Source organism: Hippocampus comes, unplaced genomic scaffold (assembly GCF_001891065.2).
Source record: "Hippocampus comes isolate QL1 unplaced genomic scaffold, H_comes_QL1_v1.1 scaffold86, whole genome shotgun sequence".
NCBI lineage: Eukaryota > Metazoa > Chordata > Actinopteri > Syngnathiformes > Syngnathidae > Hippocampus > Hippocampus comes.
The window spans coordinates 555,002-574,007 of record NW_017805882.1 but is presented as its reverse complement, the minus strand read 5'-3'; the positions used below and the strand labels follow the sequence as shown (position 1 = coordinate 574,007).

General features: G+C 40.7%; 2 protein-coding genes across 2 annotated transcripts in view; one reads left to right on the top strand and one right to left on the bottom strand.

Annotated features, from left to right (window-relative positions):
• The window catches only part of mycbpap (mycbp associated protein), a 10,555-nt gene extending 686 nt beyond the window's left edge, over positions 1-9,869 (bottom strand). Inside the window, exons 1-12 of the mRNA XM_019889453.1 lie at positions 9,698-9,869; positions 9,502-9,620; positions 9,204-9,375; positions 8,823-8,938; positions 8,543-8,693; positions 7,774-7,886; positions 5,268-5,389; positions 3,160-3,265; positions 2,885-3,077; positions 2,554-2,741; positions 978-1,088; positions 212-307 (exon numbers count right to left, since the gene is read on the bottom strand). Of these exons, the coding sequence (XP_019745012.1) occupies positions 212-307; positions 978-1,088; positions 2,554-2,741; positions 2,885-3,077; positions 3,160-3,265; positions 5,268-5,389; positions 7,774-7,886; positions 8,543-8,693; positions 8,823-8,938; positions 9,204-9,375; positions 9,502-9,620; positions 9,698-9,848 (1,638 nt within the window). The 5' untranslated portion in view covers positions 9,849-9,869. The remainder of the gene's footprint in view (positions 1-211; positions 308-977; positions 1,089-2,553; positions 2,742-2,884; positions 3,078-3,159; positions 3,266-5,267; positions 5,390-7,773; positions 7,887-8,542; positions 8,694-8,822; positions 8,939-9,203; positions 9,376-9,501; positions 9,621-9,697) is intronic.
• A 3,572-nt stretch (positions 9,870-13,441) lies between these two features.
• On the top strand, positions 13,442-15,822 carry rasd2b (RASD family member 2b). The gene is made up of 2 exons (XM_019889058.1): positions 13,442-14,251; positions 15,187-15,822. The coding sequence occupies exons 1-2, from the start codon at positions 13,633-13,635 to the stop codon at positions 15,714-15,716; spliced, it is 1,149 nt and encodes a 382-aa protein (XP_019744617.1). The 5' UTR covers positions 13,442-13,632; the 3' UTR covers positions 15,717-15,822.
• Positions 15,823-19,006: the final 3,184 nt, after the last annotated feature.

Sequence of the window (19,006 nt, the reverse complement as noted above, 5' to 3'; positions counted from 1 at the left end):
ATACATATATACATATATATATATAATGACTATGGTTGTCATTATCAACAATTGAAACATTTATAATTAAAACAGAATCATCATACACAGAGCTGCTCATTCCTGCTTCAGTAATTATTTGCTCAAATACTTTCAAAGAAAGCACAAAAAACACAAAGCGGATGTCGTAAAAATGTAGTTATTGCAGCACATCATCACATAATGTTTCTACCTGTTTGGATGTGTCTGAGAGGTCCCAGATGTGTTCTGGATTCATTTCTTGCAAAAGCTTATTTAGGTCCTCCTCTGACTGATCAAGATATTGCAACTAAACACAAAGAAGAATCAAACACTAAGTGTAGACATATTTCACATTTCTTTCCATTTTGTAAGCAGGGTTTGACATGAATGGTGGCCCAGGGCCAGCACGCTGCTATGTCGAGTCACTATCGTCTGAGGCTGGCCTAAACACTCGATTACAAATTTCTAATTCACCGAACCTTTTCGGCCACTGAAAATGGCCAAAGTGGATATTTTTTTATTTGCATCAAACGTCTTATTACCAAAACAGTCTGCCTGAAGCCAGGTCAACAAGCTATACTATGTATTCGAATTTTTATTTTTTTCCTGAACTCGATGTATAAAACCCACCCTCTGTTTTGAATTGGTTTCTTTTTTTGTGTGTGTGTGGGGGGGATATAAATATCATGTAACTTTAATATAATGCAATAAATTCCAAATGACACTTTATGATTCCCTGTCTGTTAGTAAATGGGTCTTTATGGTTTTCAGACTCCTGGCTATTGTCCTATATTCCTTGGAACGATTTAATCAACCTCTCAATCGACCCACTTAGGTAATGTGGCAACACAACTCTTTTTATAGTGTAGGAGGGGGAGTAGTGAGTAGCTGAAGTCAATCAGATATGTATGCACTAATAAATTAGATAATGAGGTGAAATATGGACTGACTACAGCAAAGTGTTGTTTTTTTTATACCATGTATGGCTCTGCAGGAGAGTTGGATCTTTCTGGAGTCTGAATTCCTCGCATGACCTCGTAGACAATCATCCGGCAGACTTCCAGTCTGGCTCTCTCTTCCAGCTTTGTCTGAGGACACACCAACAAAAACTTTAATATATATATATATATATAGATTTTCTCCCTCTAAGACACTAGTGGTTGGTCAAAGTGTAAAAAAAACAAAGCAGTAGCGCAGTCTCAGAGAGACAGAAACGGCGTCAATTTCTCTCTACATTAATGTAACTGGCCATCAAGGCTTTTTTACCTGGTCTAAATCAAAACAGGCATGCTGCTCCCAAGCTGGAAAAGTGCCAGCTCATACGTTTGGGGAGATGAGAGGCGTCATTTTGACTTGAGAACAACAATTTGAGGTACGAGTGCTATATGGTGGCAGTAACTTAAACACTACTCACTTCACAACTAGTTGCAGTTTGGCTGACAGTGAACAAATCTTCAAGCTGTCTTGTCAGTCCCAGAAGAAGTGTATTGTCAAACAGTTAATTAAACATAAAACAAAAATAATGACTTCATCCATGCGTCCATCCATTTTCTAATCCGTTGATCTTCACAAGGATCACGGGCATGCTTGAGCCTATCCCAGCTGTCTTCAGGCACTAAGCGGGGTACACCCTGAACCGGTTACCAGCCAAACATATCGCACACAGAGACGAACAACCATCCGTGCTGACGCTCACACCTTGGGACAATTTAGAGTGTTCAATCAGCCTGCCATGCATGTTTTTGGAATGTGGGAGGAAACAGGAGTACCCAGAGGAAACCCAAGCATGTACAGGGAGAACATGCAAACTCCACAAAGGGAGGGCGAAGTCGGAATCGAACCCTGCACCTCTGCACTGTGAGGCCGACATGCTAACCGGTCCACGGCCCCAAAATAATAACTGGCATATTTAAAACAATCACATGCTGAAGCTTTGCCACAGGAAATTCAGTTTAGCTTCTGTTAAACTATGCAACACACGATCTATGAGCTCACGAATAGCATGTATTGGTGCTACTGTATCACACTGTAAGCAATTGCTAGTTGAACACAAATGGAGTAACACATGTAGATAGATAATAATAATCACAGGCAAATATTCTTTAGTCTCTGTAAAGAATGAGAAATACTGGGGGTTACTGAAGAGATGTGAACATGCTTATGTATACTCACGACTATTATACTGCCCGCAGCTGGCCAAGGCGCACACACAAGAAGGAGCCAAACAATGTCCATTGGAATGAAGCTCAGACTATTTAATTCTGTAGATTCTATTTTATAATTTCATTACTGTATGCTTTTCTAAAGTACAATATGGAGTGTTATTTTCCTGATATAGTAAAACATTACGTTTTTTTTTTTTGTTGCTTTGTTTGGGAAGCTGGAACAAATTAAGGGCATTTACATTTATTTCAATGAGGAAAGATAATGTGAGATACAAATTATTTGAGTTTCATGTGCAGTTATGGAACAATTAACCTTCTCAAGGCGTCACTGCTTATGCAAGGTACACCGTATGATGATGTCATGCGTTTTCCTGAAAGTGTATCATACCTCTATGAATTGCCTCTGTCTTGCTGTCCTGTCCAGTAACTGTGAAACCCCCTTCAACGTGACCTGAACCGAGGCTCCTTGGAGCAACAAAGGGTGGGTGTTGAACTGCCATTGCTCAGTTATAATGCCTGGCCTTGCCGACTTAAATATAAACTCCACTTGCTGGGTCTCTCCTGGATGGATGACCCCTGAATGGAGGAGGAAAATGTAAAGTATTTTGAGTCTTATTATACAGCCCTATCAAAGATATCCTGTACTGTCAGACAAATGAAGTTTATAGCTATCAACGTTGTGTGATGTTGGTGGCAGTAGTTTTTGTTGGCGTGTGTACCTGAGGAGCTGTTGAAGTAGAAGTGTGGGCAGCTGGATCGCGACTGAAGGTTTGCGAATTTCTGCGGCAGGGGAAGCTGCTGCCAGCTGAATAGGAGGGCTGTGCTGCCCTCATTTGATATCTCCAGTTGAGACGAGACTCGTTCTCCAACATGAGCCTCAAAAATTATTGTCGTGCTGATTCCTACCTTTCCCTGGTCAACACATATAGTATTTGAAAACAGCGGGAGACATTTGACCAATATTTCACATTCCTGAAATGAAGCCATTGCGTACCTGCTGACTAGAAGAGTTCCCAGTCCAGCTAGCAAGTTGACCGGCGAACCTCATGGCGGGAATGAGGAGAGTATTTGACTGACTGTCGTTATGTGCCAGTGGGTCACTGGGGAAGAAAATGAAACAGAAAATACATACGATTATGTTTTATTTAGTTTCTGAAGATAGTGGACATTATTATTTTACCTCATTTTTAGAATTGGCCGAGAAAGAGAGATACAAATTACAGGACTAATCATAGTGGGACATTTATCTATGATTCCCATATTCAACATGTTGTAAAATTACATGTCACATTGCCAAATGAACCAAAACTTAACACTTTCAAAATTAGCATCAAAATCATTTGGGTGATACATTGATTTATTGTTTTGTAATAAGGGAAAAATATCTCTGTTACAGAATCTATAATCAGGACAATGCTCATGTTGTGCGACTACCATTGTCAATTTAAACATTACTCTTCAGAGATGTGTGCCCTGCAGCTTTGTTGGATGTTTTCAAAAAGAAAATTGAGGCAGAAGAGGATGAGAAACCAACACCACTTTCTCATGAGGGAAAGAACATTGTCCTTAATACAGCATTGTAGCTTCATAGTATCTGCCTAAACTTCGTTGTATGCTAAAATTGCAGATATCTGCATGCAATTTTTGAATAATACATGTTTAAAACATTGTACATGTGCAAGTGAACATCTGGCTCTGTAAGTCTACATCACAGCCTGCCTGCATCACTACTGTGAACAACAAAGATGCAAAGTGAATTCAGAGATTTGTTTGTAAAAAGTACATTTGGTTGAAGACAATTGCGAAAAATGTGCAAACACTGAGAGACAGAACTATGTTGTCACGAACTGCAACGGTACAGCATTAAACTCTTGTTAACTTGCATGGCAAGCAATATTGTAGTGACTTCTATATACATAATTTACCACCAACTGCAAATGTGTGAATGCAATGTTTTTTCATATGCTTGTCACGGTCATTTGGTAACTGGGTAGAAGTAATTGCAGTCCCTTTCAGGACCGCCATGTTTAGTTTGCTTGTTTCTATGGAAACTTACTTTCGACGGGTCTCAGTTTGCGCGGGAGCTTTTTTGGTGTGCTAAATAAACGACACACTCTCTCAGTGTGTGAACGTGAGAAATTTCTTTGAGTTTTTACAATTTCCACAATATCCAAAAATTCATTGTCGGATAACCTTCTCTTGACGTTCAGTGTTACTCGGGCTGCGTAACTGCCATGGAACGTTCTCAAAATGTTAGTTTTGGTTTTGATTCTAACTAATGTTTGGATAACCAAAAACAAACATTCACAAAATGTTTGAATCTATCAGAAGTCAATGCGGGTGTGTTCTCTGTTGGAGTGACTCATGTATCCTTTTAATAAGTAATTGAACATGAAGCCTGTTTCGTACAGGAGATATCCAAGAACAGTTCAGATTAGCTCCTAAAATTAAATTCGTTTGTGAGATATTATTTATTCGGGAGAACACCTTTCTGGTTGAAGTTAGGACCATAAATATCAATTCAGATTTTAGGCAGAGTCGCCCCTGATGAAATTGTGGCCATGCAAGAAGAAGTGAGTTTCTTGGTAAAACAATGTCAGACGAGAGGGACTTCAGATGGGTCATTACTTTAAATAAAGGGTTGTGGAAATTGTAGAACTCGAAGAAAGCGACAATTTCTCACGTGCGCACTCAGAGAGAGAGTGTGTCGTGTTTTTTTATGAGCACACCAAAAAAAAACACTCGCGCCAAACGAAGCCCGCCGAAAGTCAGTTTCCATAGAAACAAGCAGACTAAAATGGCGGTCCTTAAAGGGACTGCAATTATTTCTACCCCGTTACCAAATAATCGTGAACTCTCTGACAAGCATATGAACATTGCATTCACACATTTGCAGTTGGTGGTGAATTATGTACACAGAAGTCACTACACCATACAATTATTTCATAGACCAATCGAAATGTTCTTTCTTTAAAGCAAGCATATCAACAATTAAATGTATGTCAGTACCAATGGACAAATTCAACTTCTTCCATTCAAGTATGATCTTATTCATCAAAATTGTTTTACAGTTACAACGGCATAAACACACATATTACTCACACATTCTCATCTTCCATCTCCGAACATTGCATGTTCATACTCTCGTCCTCTTCCAAAAAAAGACTGCGGCACTCTTTCACAACAGGTTTGCTCGAGCCAATCACCTCTAGTTTGCCGAGATCCTAAAATTAAAGTGGCACATTCTGGTTACTGGAAGTTATTACACTACATTTGTCAGTCACACACACGTTCCTTGTATAAAATATGTGCATCCTATATTCATTTCCCTCCAAGTAAGGCACACGAGACACTCAGTTTTCTGAAACCCTTTGAACTCACATGAAACTTCCTCATTATGCATTGTAGTTCTAGGCAGTGTAGAGTAATCATTTATTTTAATAATCATCTATCTGTATGCCTCTGAACAGAGAGTGACTTTATTGTTAAATGCATGGGCAATCTTTTGTTCTCATCTCAGCTGATTTAGAATTGCCTCCATTGTGAGCCTCGGGTCACATTAGAGATTCGGTAAATTTTCATCTTTCACCACACATCAAGTTGTGGTCTCTCCATGTTCTGATAATATCTCTTTTTTTTCACAAACATAAGTAGCACACAGCGCAATAGAACACCTTGCTCTAATTTTCCGCTTATGTCAACAGTACAAATAATTGAAAAGAGTGGAATATGAATAAATTAGTCCATAATAAGCACCTGGCACTTTTGAGTAATTGGGAACTGGTTGCTCGTGCTGATATAATAATTACAATGCAGAACATTAATGTTTTGATACCACATGAATCTCAGCTGTGAACTGCCTAATGTGGCCAATCAACATACAATATTTTCAACATTTTGGACATTCCCTACTTTCTCAACCAAGCTAATTAAGACATACTATAGATATGGGACACTGCGACATAACACATAAAACAGGAAGTGGAAATATGAAGACCATCTCCTGTAGTTGGTTCCCCCTTTGTAGCTAAAATAGGCTTTCTATAAGATGTATCTAGGCAATTTAATTGCACTTTCCAGAAAGGTATGTGAGCTCAACATCTCTGAATTTGTACGCAGATCCTGATCACTCACGATCTCTGGTCTAGTAGAGACAATTGTTTACTTGCAGGACTTTTCCAACATAAAATCGACAGTATTTCGTATACAAATATTGCATTGGTATTTAAAAAGATTGAACATTTTTTGAAACATCACGTACATTAAATGTACAGTTTAATCAACGCAAGGATATGCATTTTGCCAGACACATTCTCGACCCTCAGAGGAAAAATAATAAACCATTATAAAATATGTGTGGTTTAACAGTCACAAACACTATGTGCAACTGTGTAGTCTACTAACCCAGGCGATAACAAACTGTCCTTGAGAAGATTGGTCTTTATTCTTTATTTTTTATCCTTGACGCAAAGCAAACATTTTCCTGAAAAAAAAAATGGCAACAGCGTTGAGGACAAACTTCTCACATTGCACCCAAATCTAATTCAAGTCTTGATGGACATTCCACGGGTGCACAGTCATGCTTGAGGAGAAAGGGTCCTCCTCAAACTGCTTGCACAATGTTGCTCGCATAGAATTACCCAACAAGTTTTGTTATGCCTAAGAATGAAGCTTCAGTGTGGGTGCTCACTGCTTACTATCCCAAATTTATTACAAAGTAAATGGCTCCAGAATGCCCACGACCCTCGTGAGGATAAGCAGATTGGATAATGGATGGATGGATGATACTTTGTGAAGTACGGCTCAATAATTTTGTCCCCAGTGTAAAAGTTGTCTCATCAATGTCTTCACTATGTCCACTTCAAAGTTGTAATGGACATCGTGCATCACATATTTTGTATGTAGGTTTTGAACAGTTTAAGACTGTCTGCAAAAAAATAATACAAATGTATTTTGTGGGTTTGTGTATGTACATGTACTCCTGTTAGATCGAAGTTTGTTCCTTGACCTGAAAATAAAACAGGACACTGTGATCAAAAGATTGAGTATAAATAGCAAGCAGGGACAAAGTGTACACAGAGTGTGGGAAGTCTTGGATGAGTCGTACAATGTTTTTGCTGAAATGAATTTTGCACAAAAACTCTTGGATGAGTAGTGCAATGTTTTTGCCAAAATGAATTTTGCACAAACAAAATCTGTGAGCATATCTGAAATGAAGTTCCCTGCGAAAACAAACATATATATATATATATACACACACACACACACACATATATATGTATGTATGTATGTATGTGTGTATATATACACACATAATAGCTGATTTATTATAGCAGTAAAATTTGAATGACATGAATTTAAAACAATCTTTGATCGGATTTGAATGCAAATGTATTCTGTGCTTAAGTTTCTCATGCCATATGCAAACACTGAAATGTTTTGGTGACTTTGGTAGCATCGCTTTGAACGTAAACATTTCAAGTTGGTATTAAGTATAAAGTAAATCATCACAGGAACCTATTGGACTGGTACAGTATGTTAGGAAGAACCAGACAAGACAAACAGTCAACACATTCAGACATAAATGGCGTGAATTAATTGGTGTTACCTGCTTGTTGATTTCCAAGCCCTGCAGGACTTCTTGAAGTGCACGTTGCTGCATGTCCTTATTTGGGTCCAAAATCTGAGAAGCTGGACACAGCATCTCAGCACAAGTGATTCCTATGCAATGCCAAGAAGGTTATAAAAAAATAGGACTTTATCTGGGTGTATTCATGCTCAGCCTCTCCAGTATGTATAGCATTGTAAGGGAGCGGGTCCAAGGCCTACGCTACAGAGCTTAACAAATGTATAACTATATCTCCAAACGTAGGTTTGAACTGCAGTGGCCCAAAATTACCAGTAACTACCAGAATCATTATTATGTTACTGTTATGGTTAATCCGCCAGTATGTAGAAGCTCATTCACACAAATGAGTGGTTTGGATAATGGATGGATGGACGGATGCTTTTAATATTGCAATGGTCGGTTTGTTCCATCAGGGGTCGCCAGACTCGAGAATGGCAAAAAAATGAAAAAGCGCAATTAAATTGAATGAGTCTGCATTAAAATAATTCATGTTGCTCGATGGTCATAGTACGAGGTAAGCAGTGAAGCACCACTGTTGATGTTCATTTATTTTGCCCAACTACAGAACACAATCTGATCACAGTTCAAGGTGTGTGCGAGAGAGAGAGAGAGAGAGAGAGAGAGAGAGAGAGAGAGAGAGAGAGAGAGATGTGTGTGCGAGAGAGAGAGAGAGAGAGAGAGAGAGAGAGAGAGAGAGAGAGAGAGAGAGAGAGAGAGAGAGAGAGAGAGAGAGAGAGAGTGTGTTTACCAGATTCCTGGAGTATGCTATGTGGTTGTCCAATAATTGTGACAGGTTTCCGTTTGCCTTGCTCTGTCTGTGTCAGAGTGGCTCTGATACCGCTGAATTCATTTCCATACCGTTGGGGGAAACTCCAAAATTCACTTCCTACACGGTGCCCCTATATCGCATTGAAGCAAAAGCACATGAGGCAGAAGATCCTATCAGGACAATGAAAATAAGTCTGGATGTTATAATAATAGAGAGGTAAGTGACATCCAAGATGACAAGCACTGAATTAGAATCATACATATCCTGACTGGATGAGCGGCAAGACTTGACGTAGAAGTTCTCGCTGCTCCTGTAGCTCTTTGAAAGGGTAATCTCGGTTCATCAGTAAATTTTCCACTGGCCTTTTGAGGCGTCCTGGACACAGGTGAAAGTCGCAAAATGCAGAAAAAGACAAAAGTCAATGTATTAAGTGTTTGTCGAATGCTATGATGACAATAGATTTTCCATTTAGTTTTTAGGTGTTCATTTGTGTATTCTTGAATAACAGGTTGTTGTTATAATGCATCTTTAATATTGATGAGTTAAGCAAGTAGAATAACTTTTCTGTGACTGTATATTATTCAGTTTTTAAAATACAAACAGGATTTGACAGCAAACTGCATCTGTGCAATCAGCTCACCAGATAAGTTGTTCTGCTGTCGTTTGCGCTGCTTGATGTATTCATCCCAATTCTGCAGGGCATTTGCTTGCAAGTTTCTTTGGCCGAAAGGAACATCTCGCTGGTCATGAGGATGCGTCCCTCGGACATGGGATGGAGGTTCTCTTCTGGAATTAGGTATTTGTCCGACTAACTGGAAGAAGTTTAGGATACATACAAAGATTTTTAAAAATATATTTTTGAATGTTTTGTGTGAAGAAGTGCAGTTAGATTTATTAATTTCTAAATTCAAGTTTGAAAAACACTTTTAAGAGTTCACCTCTGTCTCTCCTCTCATCTCCAGGTACTTTCTAAAGCCATCCAAGCTTCCCAGGATGCTGTGAGGAAGAAGCATCCCTCTGTCATCAAACTGAAAGCGTTCAGATCCTGAAGACGTGCCTTTAGCCGAATGGACACAATTTCTTCATAAATACAACATACATGCTGAGAACTGTGTCATTACAAACACAACATACCCAAATGAACCAGTGGTTGGGATCCAAGGCGGCGGGTCGCTGGATGAGCATTTTTGCTCACATCCGCTGAATGAGTTCTGAGCGCATGAGCCATGAGCCTGGTGTGAGTTATTTTTAACTGGGCCTTATATGAATCTGCAATGGAAATCATAGACAGTGAGTGGTAAGTTAGATAAATGCAATTTGTTTATGAAACATGTGTTTCATACACGTGGATGAGCATTTTTGCTCACATCCGCTGAATGAGTTCTGAGCGCATGAGCCATGAGCCTGGTGTGAGTTATTTTTAACTGGGCCTTATATGAATCTGCAATGGAAATCATAGACAGTGAGTAGTAAGTTAGATAAATGCAATTTGTTTATGAAACGTGTTTCATACACACACACAATTGACAATCAGAACCTCACAAACCACAATTTGTCCCTTTCAATGTGGGCGAGACGATCAACAAGAACATTTACAAAGAGATCCAATTGTGAACATGATAGCAGGACATCTTTGGCCAGATGCTGGGCAGTGCCTGTTTTCCTCCAAACATGACCTCTGGCATTCATAAATAGTTCCATCTTTGTCAGAATATACCACAACATTTTGCCTATTGTGTTCTGGGCAGCTTTCAGATGCCTTAGGGCAAACTCTGAGGAAGTTGCCCTGTGCCTTTTACAAAGGAGTGGCTTCCATCCACCATACAGGTCTGATTGGAGAATTGCTGCAAAGATGTCCTACAAGAAGATTCTGTCATTTCCACATGGTAACGTTGGAGCTCTGACAGAGTGACCATTCGTCTCCCTGAATAATGCCCTTAAACTGCCAAAAGCTCAGTCTACTCTGATTAAGAGCTACTATGATTGCTGTGAGTTGCTTAACTAGCTTTTCACACAATAAGCAAAGATAAAAGGCCAAGAAAGCAATGGAGAAAAGATAAAAGGCCAAGAAAGCAATGGAGAAACACTTGTTACTAGTGAAAGATATCCAACTAGTTCATCTTTAGTGATTGGCATTATTAGTAATAAATTGATATACTGTAAATCCACATCCAACATGGTGGACACACTGACGTAACACAGTAAGGGTCCAGAATATTCAATGAAACATACACGAATACAGTACTGTATATATACTGTACATAGAGAATACTATGACTCTTAGGCTTAGCAGTTACCTAGTCTGACAAGGTCATTATTCTTTACTGCCACGCTGCTCGTTTCACTGACGTCTTTTTGCATTGAAACCCTATCTCTTTTTACGGAGATTACTTTGTGGACGTTCTTGCCATACCTTTCCACAAGCCGCAAGCAACAGATGGTTTCAGAAAAATAAGTTGGAACGAAACTAACTCAACCACACGCTCATCTTAAATCTCCTGACGAACATAATATACCCTGAGCCAAGCCACCATTTCCATGAAAAGGTAAATTAAAAGTAAAAGTTAACACAATGAGCTCTCAATTAACGTGTCATTCGCTACACAAAATGCCACCAGACATCACTCGTAAAAACTCAATTCACTAACACAGACTTACATGCCTCTTTTATCTTCAGCTTTCACTCCAAAACCTTCAAAAAATGAGCTTCGAGGTGCGTGCGTCCTGTTGTCATCAAAAGTACCTGGCAACTGCGCACACGTGTTTACCGTAATGCTTAGCGGTAAAGGACAGGGACATTTGACACGTCATCAAGAGTGAGTGTAACGAAAGGAATGATGGTAAGATGAACGTTTTTTTTAATAAACTACTTTATATTTCTCGACTTCGCTTTTAAATCCTTTTGAGATGTCAATTTCAATCTGATTTTGTCACACCATAAACCCATTCAGGATACAGCAAGTTGGCAATATTGTGCATTGAAACTACATATTAAAACAAACAATAAAAACAAAACAAAACAAACGAACAGCCAAACAAAACCAAAATTAATTCAAAGCTAATCAGAAGGGCTCCACCATCCATTTTCTGATCTGCTTTGTCCTCACAAGGGTTGCAGGGGGTGCTGGAGCCTATCCAAACTGTTATTGGGCAGTAGGCGAGGAACATCTTTGAAACAGTTGCCAGCCAATCGCAGGGCACACACAGACGAACAACCATCCACACTCACACTCTACTACCTAGGGACAATTTCGAGTGTTCCATTAACCTGCCATGCATGTTTTTGGAATGTGGGAGGAAACCAGAGTACCCAGAGAAAACCCACGCAGGCCCGGAGAGGACATGCAAACTCCACATAGGGAGGCCGGAGCTGGAATTGAACCTCTGCACTGTGAGGTCGACGCGCTAACCACTGGACCACCGGGCCGCCACGAGAAGGGATATGTTGTAAAATTATATTTAAAGTTCCAAAGGCAAGGAGTTCCACAGTGTTGGACCATAATAAATAAAGCCCATTCATCTGATTTTGAATGTACTGTATACGTGCTATACTGAGGAAAGACTTACATCTGGATCTAAGGTGTCTGTCTGATAGTGAGCATGTGACAAACACAAGGCTGGGCAGCACAATTAAGAGGTTTAAAAACAACAAGTGTAATCTTAAACTTGATTCTGTGCTCAATCGGACGCCAATGGAAAACCTTGAAGACTGGAGTGATGTGTTCGAATCTGTTTTTGTTAGAATTTAACTGCAGCAATTTGAATAAGTTGATGCGTGTTGAGTGCTTGATTTGTTAAGACAGAAAAAATAGCAATGCAGTGATCTAGATGACTAGAGATGAATGCATGAACTATTTTCACATCAGCAAAACTTAAGGTATTTTGTTGAACTGCCCAATTTAAAAATTTTATCCATGTTTGTTGGCTTGAAATTGAACTTTTTTTTACAGTGTAGGCACCATCAATACTTTGGAAAAAAAAAACAAATCAGCACACGTATGGGTCAGTATTAATATTTTTCTGATAAAATAAAGATGCAGATTATTAAATATACTAATATGTGCAGATCACCACAGCTACCAGTGGAAGTTGCCTGCAAAAATGTTTGCTGTCCGACCCCCCCCCCAAAAAAAAAATCATCTTGCATTCCTTGCCTCTGTGAATTTGAAATATTGTTTAAAGACACAGTCCCAAATTACATTGGCAGGCATTACTGACTCAGAAGACACTTAACAGACCATGGCAGCCCATCGAGCCTGAAATCTGAAAAGGAAAACATTACAAAATGATGAGAGACTATTGGTTTTAAATTAAAAGAATTTCATGGAACAAGGAAGGCTAACAGAGACGGCCTTGCTGCTCTGACCACTTACCACTGTTTTTGTTGGATTTTTTTTTACTCTACATAAGAGCAGACAGTAGAGGCAGACACCTAAAATGGAAGTGGCTCTTCATCATTTACAAAAAAAAACTATAATCTGTTACAAAAGTCAACATATTGCGAATTTCTCCATTGTGAGACAAATAAAGGTTTTCTTATCTTATCTTATCCTATATAGAAAATGTGTAAATATGTGAGGCATGTGTAAGTTAAGGGGTTCGTTATTTTTGGTGGATAGCTCTACATAAGCTTCCACATGTTGGGAGACGAGCCAATATTTACTGTTCATAAATTGATCATATGAAATGTTTCGTGCACGTTTGTAGTGAATGGTGAGATACGCATTGGAGCAACCGAGTGCTGTTGATAATTACTTCATGAGAATGAAATGAAGTCGCAATTATGTTACTGCTGCAAATAACAATAACAATTGAATACAGTTCTTATGAAATATACCCATAGGCCCTACTAATGAGTCACTTTACTGATATCGATCATGTTTTTTAGAACGTTCTTTACATTAATCAAAAGGTCTCGATGTCCACGATGAACAACGCACTCTGGCGTTCATCATGACGCAGATAGATCACGTGGTTGACGCGAGTGTATATCTGCGCAGAACAGAGGAGTCACACAGCCAAACACTCATCGCACTCTCTCACGCCACGGATAGAAATTGTACAATACGATGGAAGTTGGGAGTATGTCCACGGATGAACAGAAGTCGTCCATCTCAAAGCAATTTCGCTGCTGCTCCTCCTCGGGTGATCCGCAGCTCCTTGGTAGCAGAGATTCGCAGAGCTCCGGGTGCTCCAAAGTCCTACTGGCGTACAAAAACGCATCGCAAAACCTTAACTTGTCGGGGATCAAAGTAGGTTTGGGGATACTTAAAGTGGCCACGTCTCAGTGGAGGCAGGACAAGAAGACGCACACAGGCGCAACCCCGAAGCAGCCGACGAACTTTGAGAACAGGTGCAAGAGTTCCCCGCTGGATCAGCTGGCAGCCCTGCTTCTCCATTGCCAAACGCGGCGACGGCAAATAGGTCAGGAACCCCCACAGGAGCGCTCGTTCTCCACCAAGCCTCAGCACTGTAAGCGCATTGTGGTTCTTGGCGCACCGCGGGTCGGCAAGACCTCCATCCTGCGACGGTACTTGCGAGATGGATTCGTGGAGGAGTACCAGCCCACGTCCGAGGATTTCGTCCGAAAACTGTTCCGCATACGCGGGGAAACTTACCAAATAGACATATTAGATGCATCCGGGGAGAGGGACTTCCCAGCCAAGCGGCGATTATCTATTCTGACTGGTGCGTATTGTTGGATTGCATGTCGTATGTGGGACACTGTTTCCCAACCGATATTTGGACAATAAGGCACTCATGACATTCGAACAATCCCAGGCACAAAATGTAACCAAAAGCGAATATCGTCTCAATGTAAGCACAAACTGACAGTGAAATGTAGGCCTGTTTGAGCTGACTCTGTACTTGCAGGACTCTATTCTATTGAATGGCAACAGGTATAGATTCACAAGTATTCTTTTATCTAATTTGAAATATCATTTAAATGTCTTGCCTGTCACTGTAGTTGCTAGCATAGAAAGATAAAAAAAATATATTTTGAATGAATATAAACTAACTTTCTGACAAATTACATTTAATTTCCCATCGCACCATGATAATCTCACGAGGTGTGTTCGTGTCAAGCTGTCATCACAGGCCACATATACACGGGCTGTTACGGTTGTACTCAGGGAGGTGGTAACAGTGAGACCACATTCAGTAAATAAATAATTGCTTGTGTAACGTATGCCAAAAATCAATTGGCTAGGTACTTGGTGTTACCTTCGTGGTTCGGTACCCAAAGAGAACAAAATGCAAAACAAACTGCTCAACATTTGTGTAACCATACAAAGATTTAATGAGATTCGAAATGAAAAATCAGCATCTTAATTATTTTCTTTTTAGGAAATAACAGCATGGATGTGGCTAGACTTTAAACTTCTTGTCCTTTACATCATAGGTTGGAACCTTAATAATAATAATATATAATTGCCCTACCATTTGATTATTATCACAGTGATATTGGATAACTAGTTTTGAACTGAAGTCAAGGAAATATTGTGGCAAGCCTTAGCCGGGCCACATAAACTGACATGAGGCCCTTGAGTTTGACACCTGTGACGCAAAGTGTAATTTACCCTTTGAAAGTAATAATTAAATGGATGTTGTTGTTTCTGCAGGGGACATTTTCTTGCTCGTCTTCAGCGTGGATGACAGGAACTCACTGGAAGAGGTGTGTGCTCTCAGACAGGAGATCCTGGCAGCCAAATCCAAACTGACTAAATGGTCACACGATTTGACACAGCAGAAGCTCGCCTTGGTGGTCTGCGCAAATAAAGTCGATCTTCAGGAATGTGAGAGGGAAGTCTCCCGAGCCGAGGTGCTCCACGCTCTCGGTGACAACTGTGCCTACTTTGAAACTTCAGCAAAGGACAGCACCAATCTGGAGAAAGTATTCGAGGCTTTGGCAAAGCGTGGTGGGCTCCCGGCTGAAACTGGACCGTCACAACACCGCAAACTGTCTCTCCATTCATATCAGGCCATACGCACTGGTCCCCTTCCAGTCCAGTTGCTGGGACATAATGATGCTTGCGGACTGCTGTACCCTCAGGCCCGTAGGCCGAGCTTCAGCGCTGAGCTACGACAAGTCACTGGACCACAATGTGCACGCAAGGCAGGCAAAAGTAAAGAAATATGCCAAATACAGTGAAAGACCAATGAACAGAAAACACTGTAAAAAAAAAAAAAAATACATTAGACTACGTCATTGTCGGATCTGCAAAACTTTATTCCTGAACAGACCGGTCGAGGAAATAAATTGACAATGAAGATAATATTCATCAAAAAGTGTTTGTTCTCTGTTGCACGTTACATGCAATTTGAATAAATCTTATGTATTTCTAAGGTTTGAAGACTATTGACTTTCTTTCTTTCTGGGTGTATTATGTGTGTGTATGAGGGGTGTCGCGGTGCCCAAGTCCATTGCTCGAGAACCCCTATACAGCCTGTTTTAGATCATTTGAATCAGGTACTGGAGGAGGGATATTGGATTGGAGCCTTTTGTGTCAATGCATCTGTAGAAGCTCAGACAGAGAAAAACACACATTTGAACAGGTGATCGGTCCTCTGTAAACAATGAGTCACACTGTGTGCTCCTATCGTGGTGTCTGAAATGCAAAAGGTACACAGTTTGCTATATGTAGCACCAAACACTGAAACTTCCATCCATCCATCCATCCATCCATCCATCCATCCATGCAATTAAAATGATCTGTATACAGAGAGTGAGGGCAAAAGCAGGTAGACAGAGGGAGATGGAAAACATACAAGGACCGGAGTTTGTTGTTTGTGCACTATGGTATGCAATGGGTCCCAATCCGTTCCTTTTATTGTCCATATTTCTTGGTTTCCTTGGTAGAAAAGAATCCATCCATGCCTCCATCCATTTTCTGATGCGCTTTATCATCACAAGGGTCGCGGGTCCGTGCTGGAGCCTGTCCCAGCTGTCTTCAGGCAGTAGGCGGGGGACACCCTGAACCGGTTGGCAGCCAATCGCAGGGCACACAGAGACGAACAACCATCCGCGCTCAGAGTCACACCGAGGGACAATTTGGAGTGTTCAATCAGCCTGCCGTGCATGTTTTGAGAATGTGGGAGGAAACTGGAGGACCCGGAGAAAACCCACGCAAGCACGGGGAGAACATGCAAACTCCACACAGGAAGGCCGGAGCTGGAATCGAACCCGGTCCCTCTGCACTGTGAGGTCGATGCGCTAACCACTGGAACAATCTGATTAAAAAAAAACATAGTCGTCCCCTCGCCAATATGATTTCTTTCAAGGCTAATCTGTCTCTCCTTTACTTAAATATTAATAGTCGCTTTTACCTGCCGATTTACAAAGTACTACCAAGTATGGATTCTTTCATCATTCACATAATTCTTGCTTTCTGGTATTTCAGGCGTTTTGATGTTGTTGAGATGATCAGCTACTGAATTATGCACACTTAAAGGTTGATGATATCATTCCTACAAATATCGTAAATAGATTTTGTCATTAAAACTCAGTCTCCAAATACAGTACTTCTTGACCACATTGGATGGATGAACTTGTACAAGCAGGAAATGATTCAAATAAAGCAGGGGTGTCACACTTATTTTTGTCGCGTGCCACATTGAGGCTAGGGTTTCCCTCGGAGGGCCGTTATGACTGTGAACCCATATAAATGTATGATCGCCTGATCACTTTTACATAACAAATTGACGGATAGCAGGTTTTAAAATCAGAGGCCACTAAATTGTTTGTTCAACTACGTTTCAGATTATTTTCAAGGGAGGATTGATTCAAAAAAAATCTTGCAGTATCTCATATGTCAGTGTTGTGAAGTGAGGACAATTTGCTAGAAACATGAAGTCAACGGACATGAGTTGGACCATAAGATCTAGCCCCGGGGCATTGAGTTTGACACCTGTGAAATAAGTGGGTGTTCAGATTGCTACTGTGTGCAATCATAGCACAGTAGTTATATACATAATTGTCTTTGCACCAACTTTTCATGTCAACCAATGTTGAAGTCCAGATGGATCATAACATAAACCGTCCTTTCATCGTTACAGCAAGTATCAGATTGGATCTCTCCTCTGTATGACATCAGACATCTGGTGGAAATGTTGGCATATCTGATCATTGTAAGGGCGGTTGTGTTTGTCAACAGTCCATTCAGTTCCTAGTTCACAGCAGCTGGGAGATATCATTTAACAGAGCTATATAGACAGCTAGTCACGCAAGTGCGTGAAAGGGCAGCTAAATCAGAAGCAGGGAACAAGCACATATGTAAATAAACAAGCCTGCCATCTGCCAGTGTCCAACCCACTCATGTTATCACATTAATTATTGCTTGTGGTCAATGTCTGTTTGATCTCCTCTATGCTTGTACCAGACGTATTATTTTCCAAATGCTTTTGTTCATTGTACAATTATGGCTTTTTTTTTTGTTGTCATCTGGGTCAAATTAAAAGTGCTGCTGATGCTGCAGAGTACATATAAAGGTACTGCGCAATTCAGTGTTAACCTTTCTGCGCTCCTTGTAAATATAGTAACACAAATAAATAACTAGGCTTACTTAGGGAACTCTAAACTGCATGGTATACTCGAGAGGGTTCCTCCCAAACGCCCGAAGACAGCTAGGGTTCAACACGGCCGTGACCCTCCTGAGGAGAAGCAGATTAGAAAATGGATGGCTGGTTTTGCAAGTCTTGGGCGTCCCCTAGTGTTAGAAATTTAATTTGATTGCAATACAGTGAATGACTTAATCAAAACCAAAGGTAACAAACGCGTTTTTTCGAACACGTTTACTCGATGGAGAGTCACTAAAGCTGGGAAAAATACCTTAATCTATAGCTGAAACCCTGACAAGACGTGTCAGTGCCACAATTAAGAGTTTTGTGTACTGTCCATACTTAATTTGGATTGAAGGGCTCCGCGTGATGACAACCTCCGACACAGCATTTCGGCGTTTTAATCCTCGGCCGTCGAGTAGGTGGTCATCTAAGTGCTGTGCATGAAACGGATGAACTCCCACCTTCCCGATGAAGAGGACGATGGGACTCCCTACCTGCCTTCACTACTGAAACTCCCCTGTCGCACCATTTTGGGTCTTTGCCCAGGGCTTATAACAAACCCGCTACCCTCAGGCTTCATGGCCCACTCAACTTATTCCCTGTACAGGTGGGCCGTTCCACCTGAGGGCCTTGGCTTTCGCTCCTAACTCTTATCTTCTCATCCTTTGCCCTTCTTTTTGTTCTTGAACAATGTTCTTTGACTCTACCACCGCCATCGCTCCGCCACAGTCGTGCCGGTGATTTCCGCAGCCATTCCAAGCCCTAAGTAAGCACAAGAGCCATACAGAGACGTCACTTGACCCTCGCTTCCAGAGCCAGCTAGCCCCCACATGACTCCCTGCCCAGAGGGATTAGCTTGAGAAGAAGAAATGTCATCTGTGC

What these genes read in the sequence shown, in the direction of transcription:
- rasd2b (XM_019889058.1), top strand. Translation starts at nt 13,633, where the DNA reads ATGGAAGTTGGGAGTATGTCCACGGATGAACAGAAGTCGTCCATCTCA. An exon ending in GCGATTATCTATTCTGACTG is followed by an intron (nt 14,252 to 15,186) that starts GTGCGTATTGTT and finishes TTGTTTCTGCAG; the next exon opens with GGGACATTTTCTTGCTCGTC.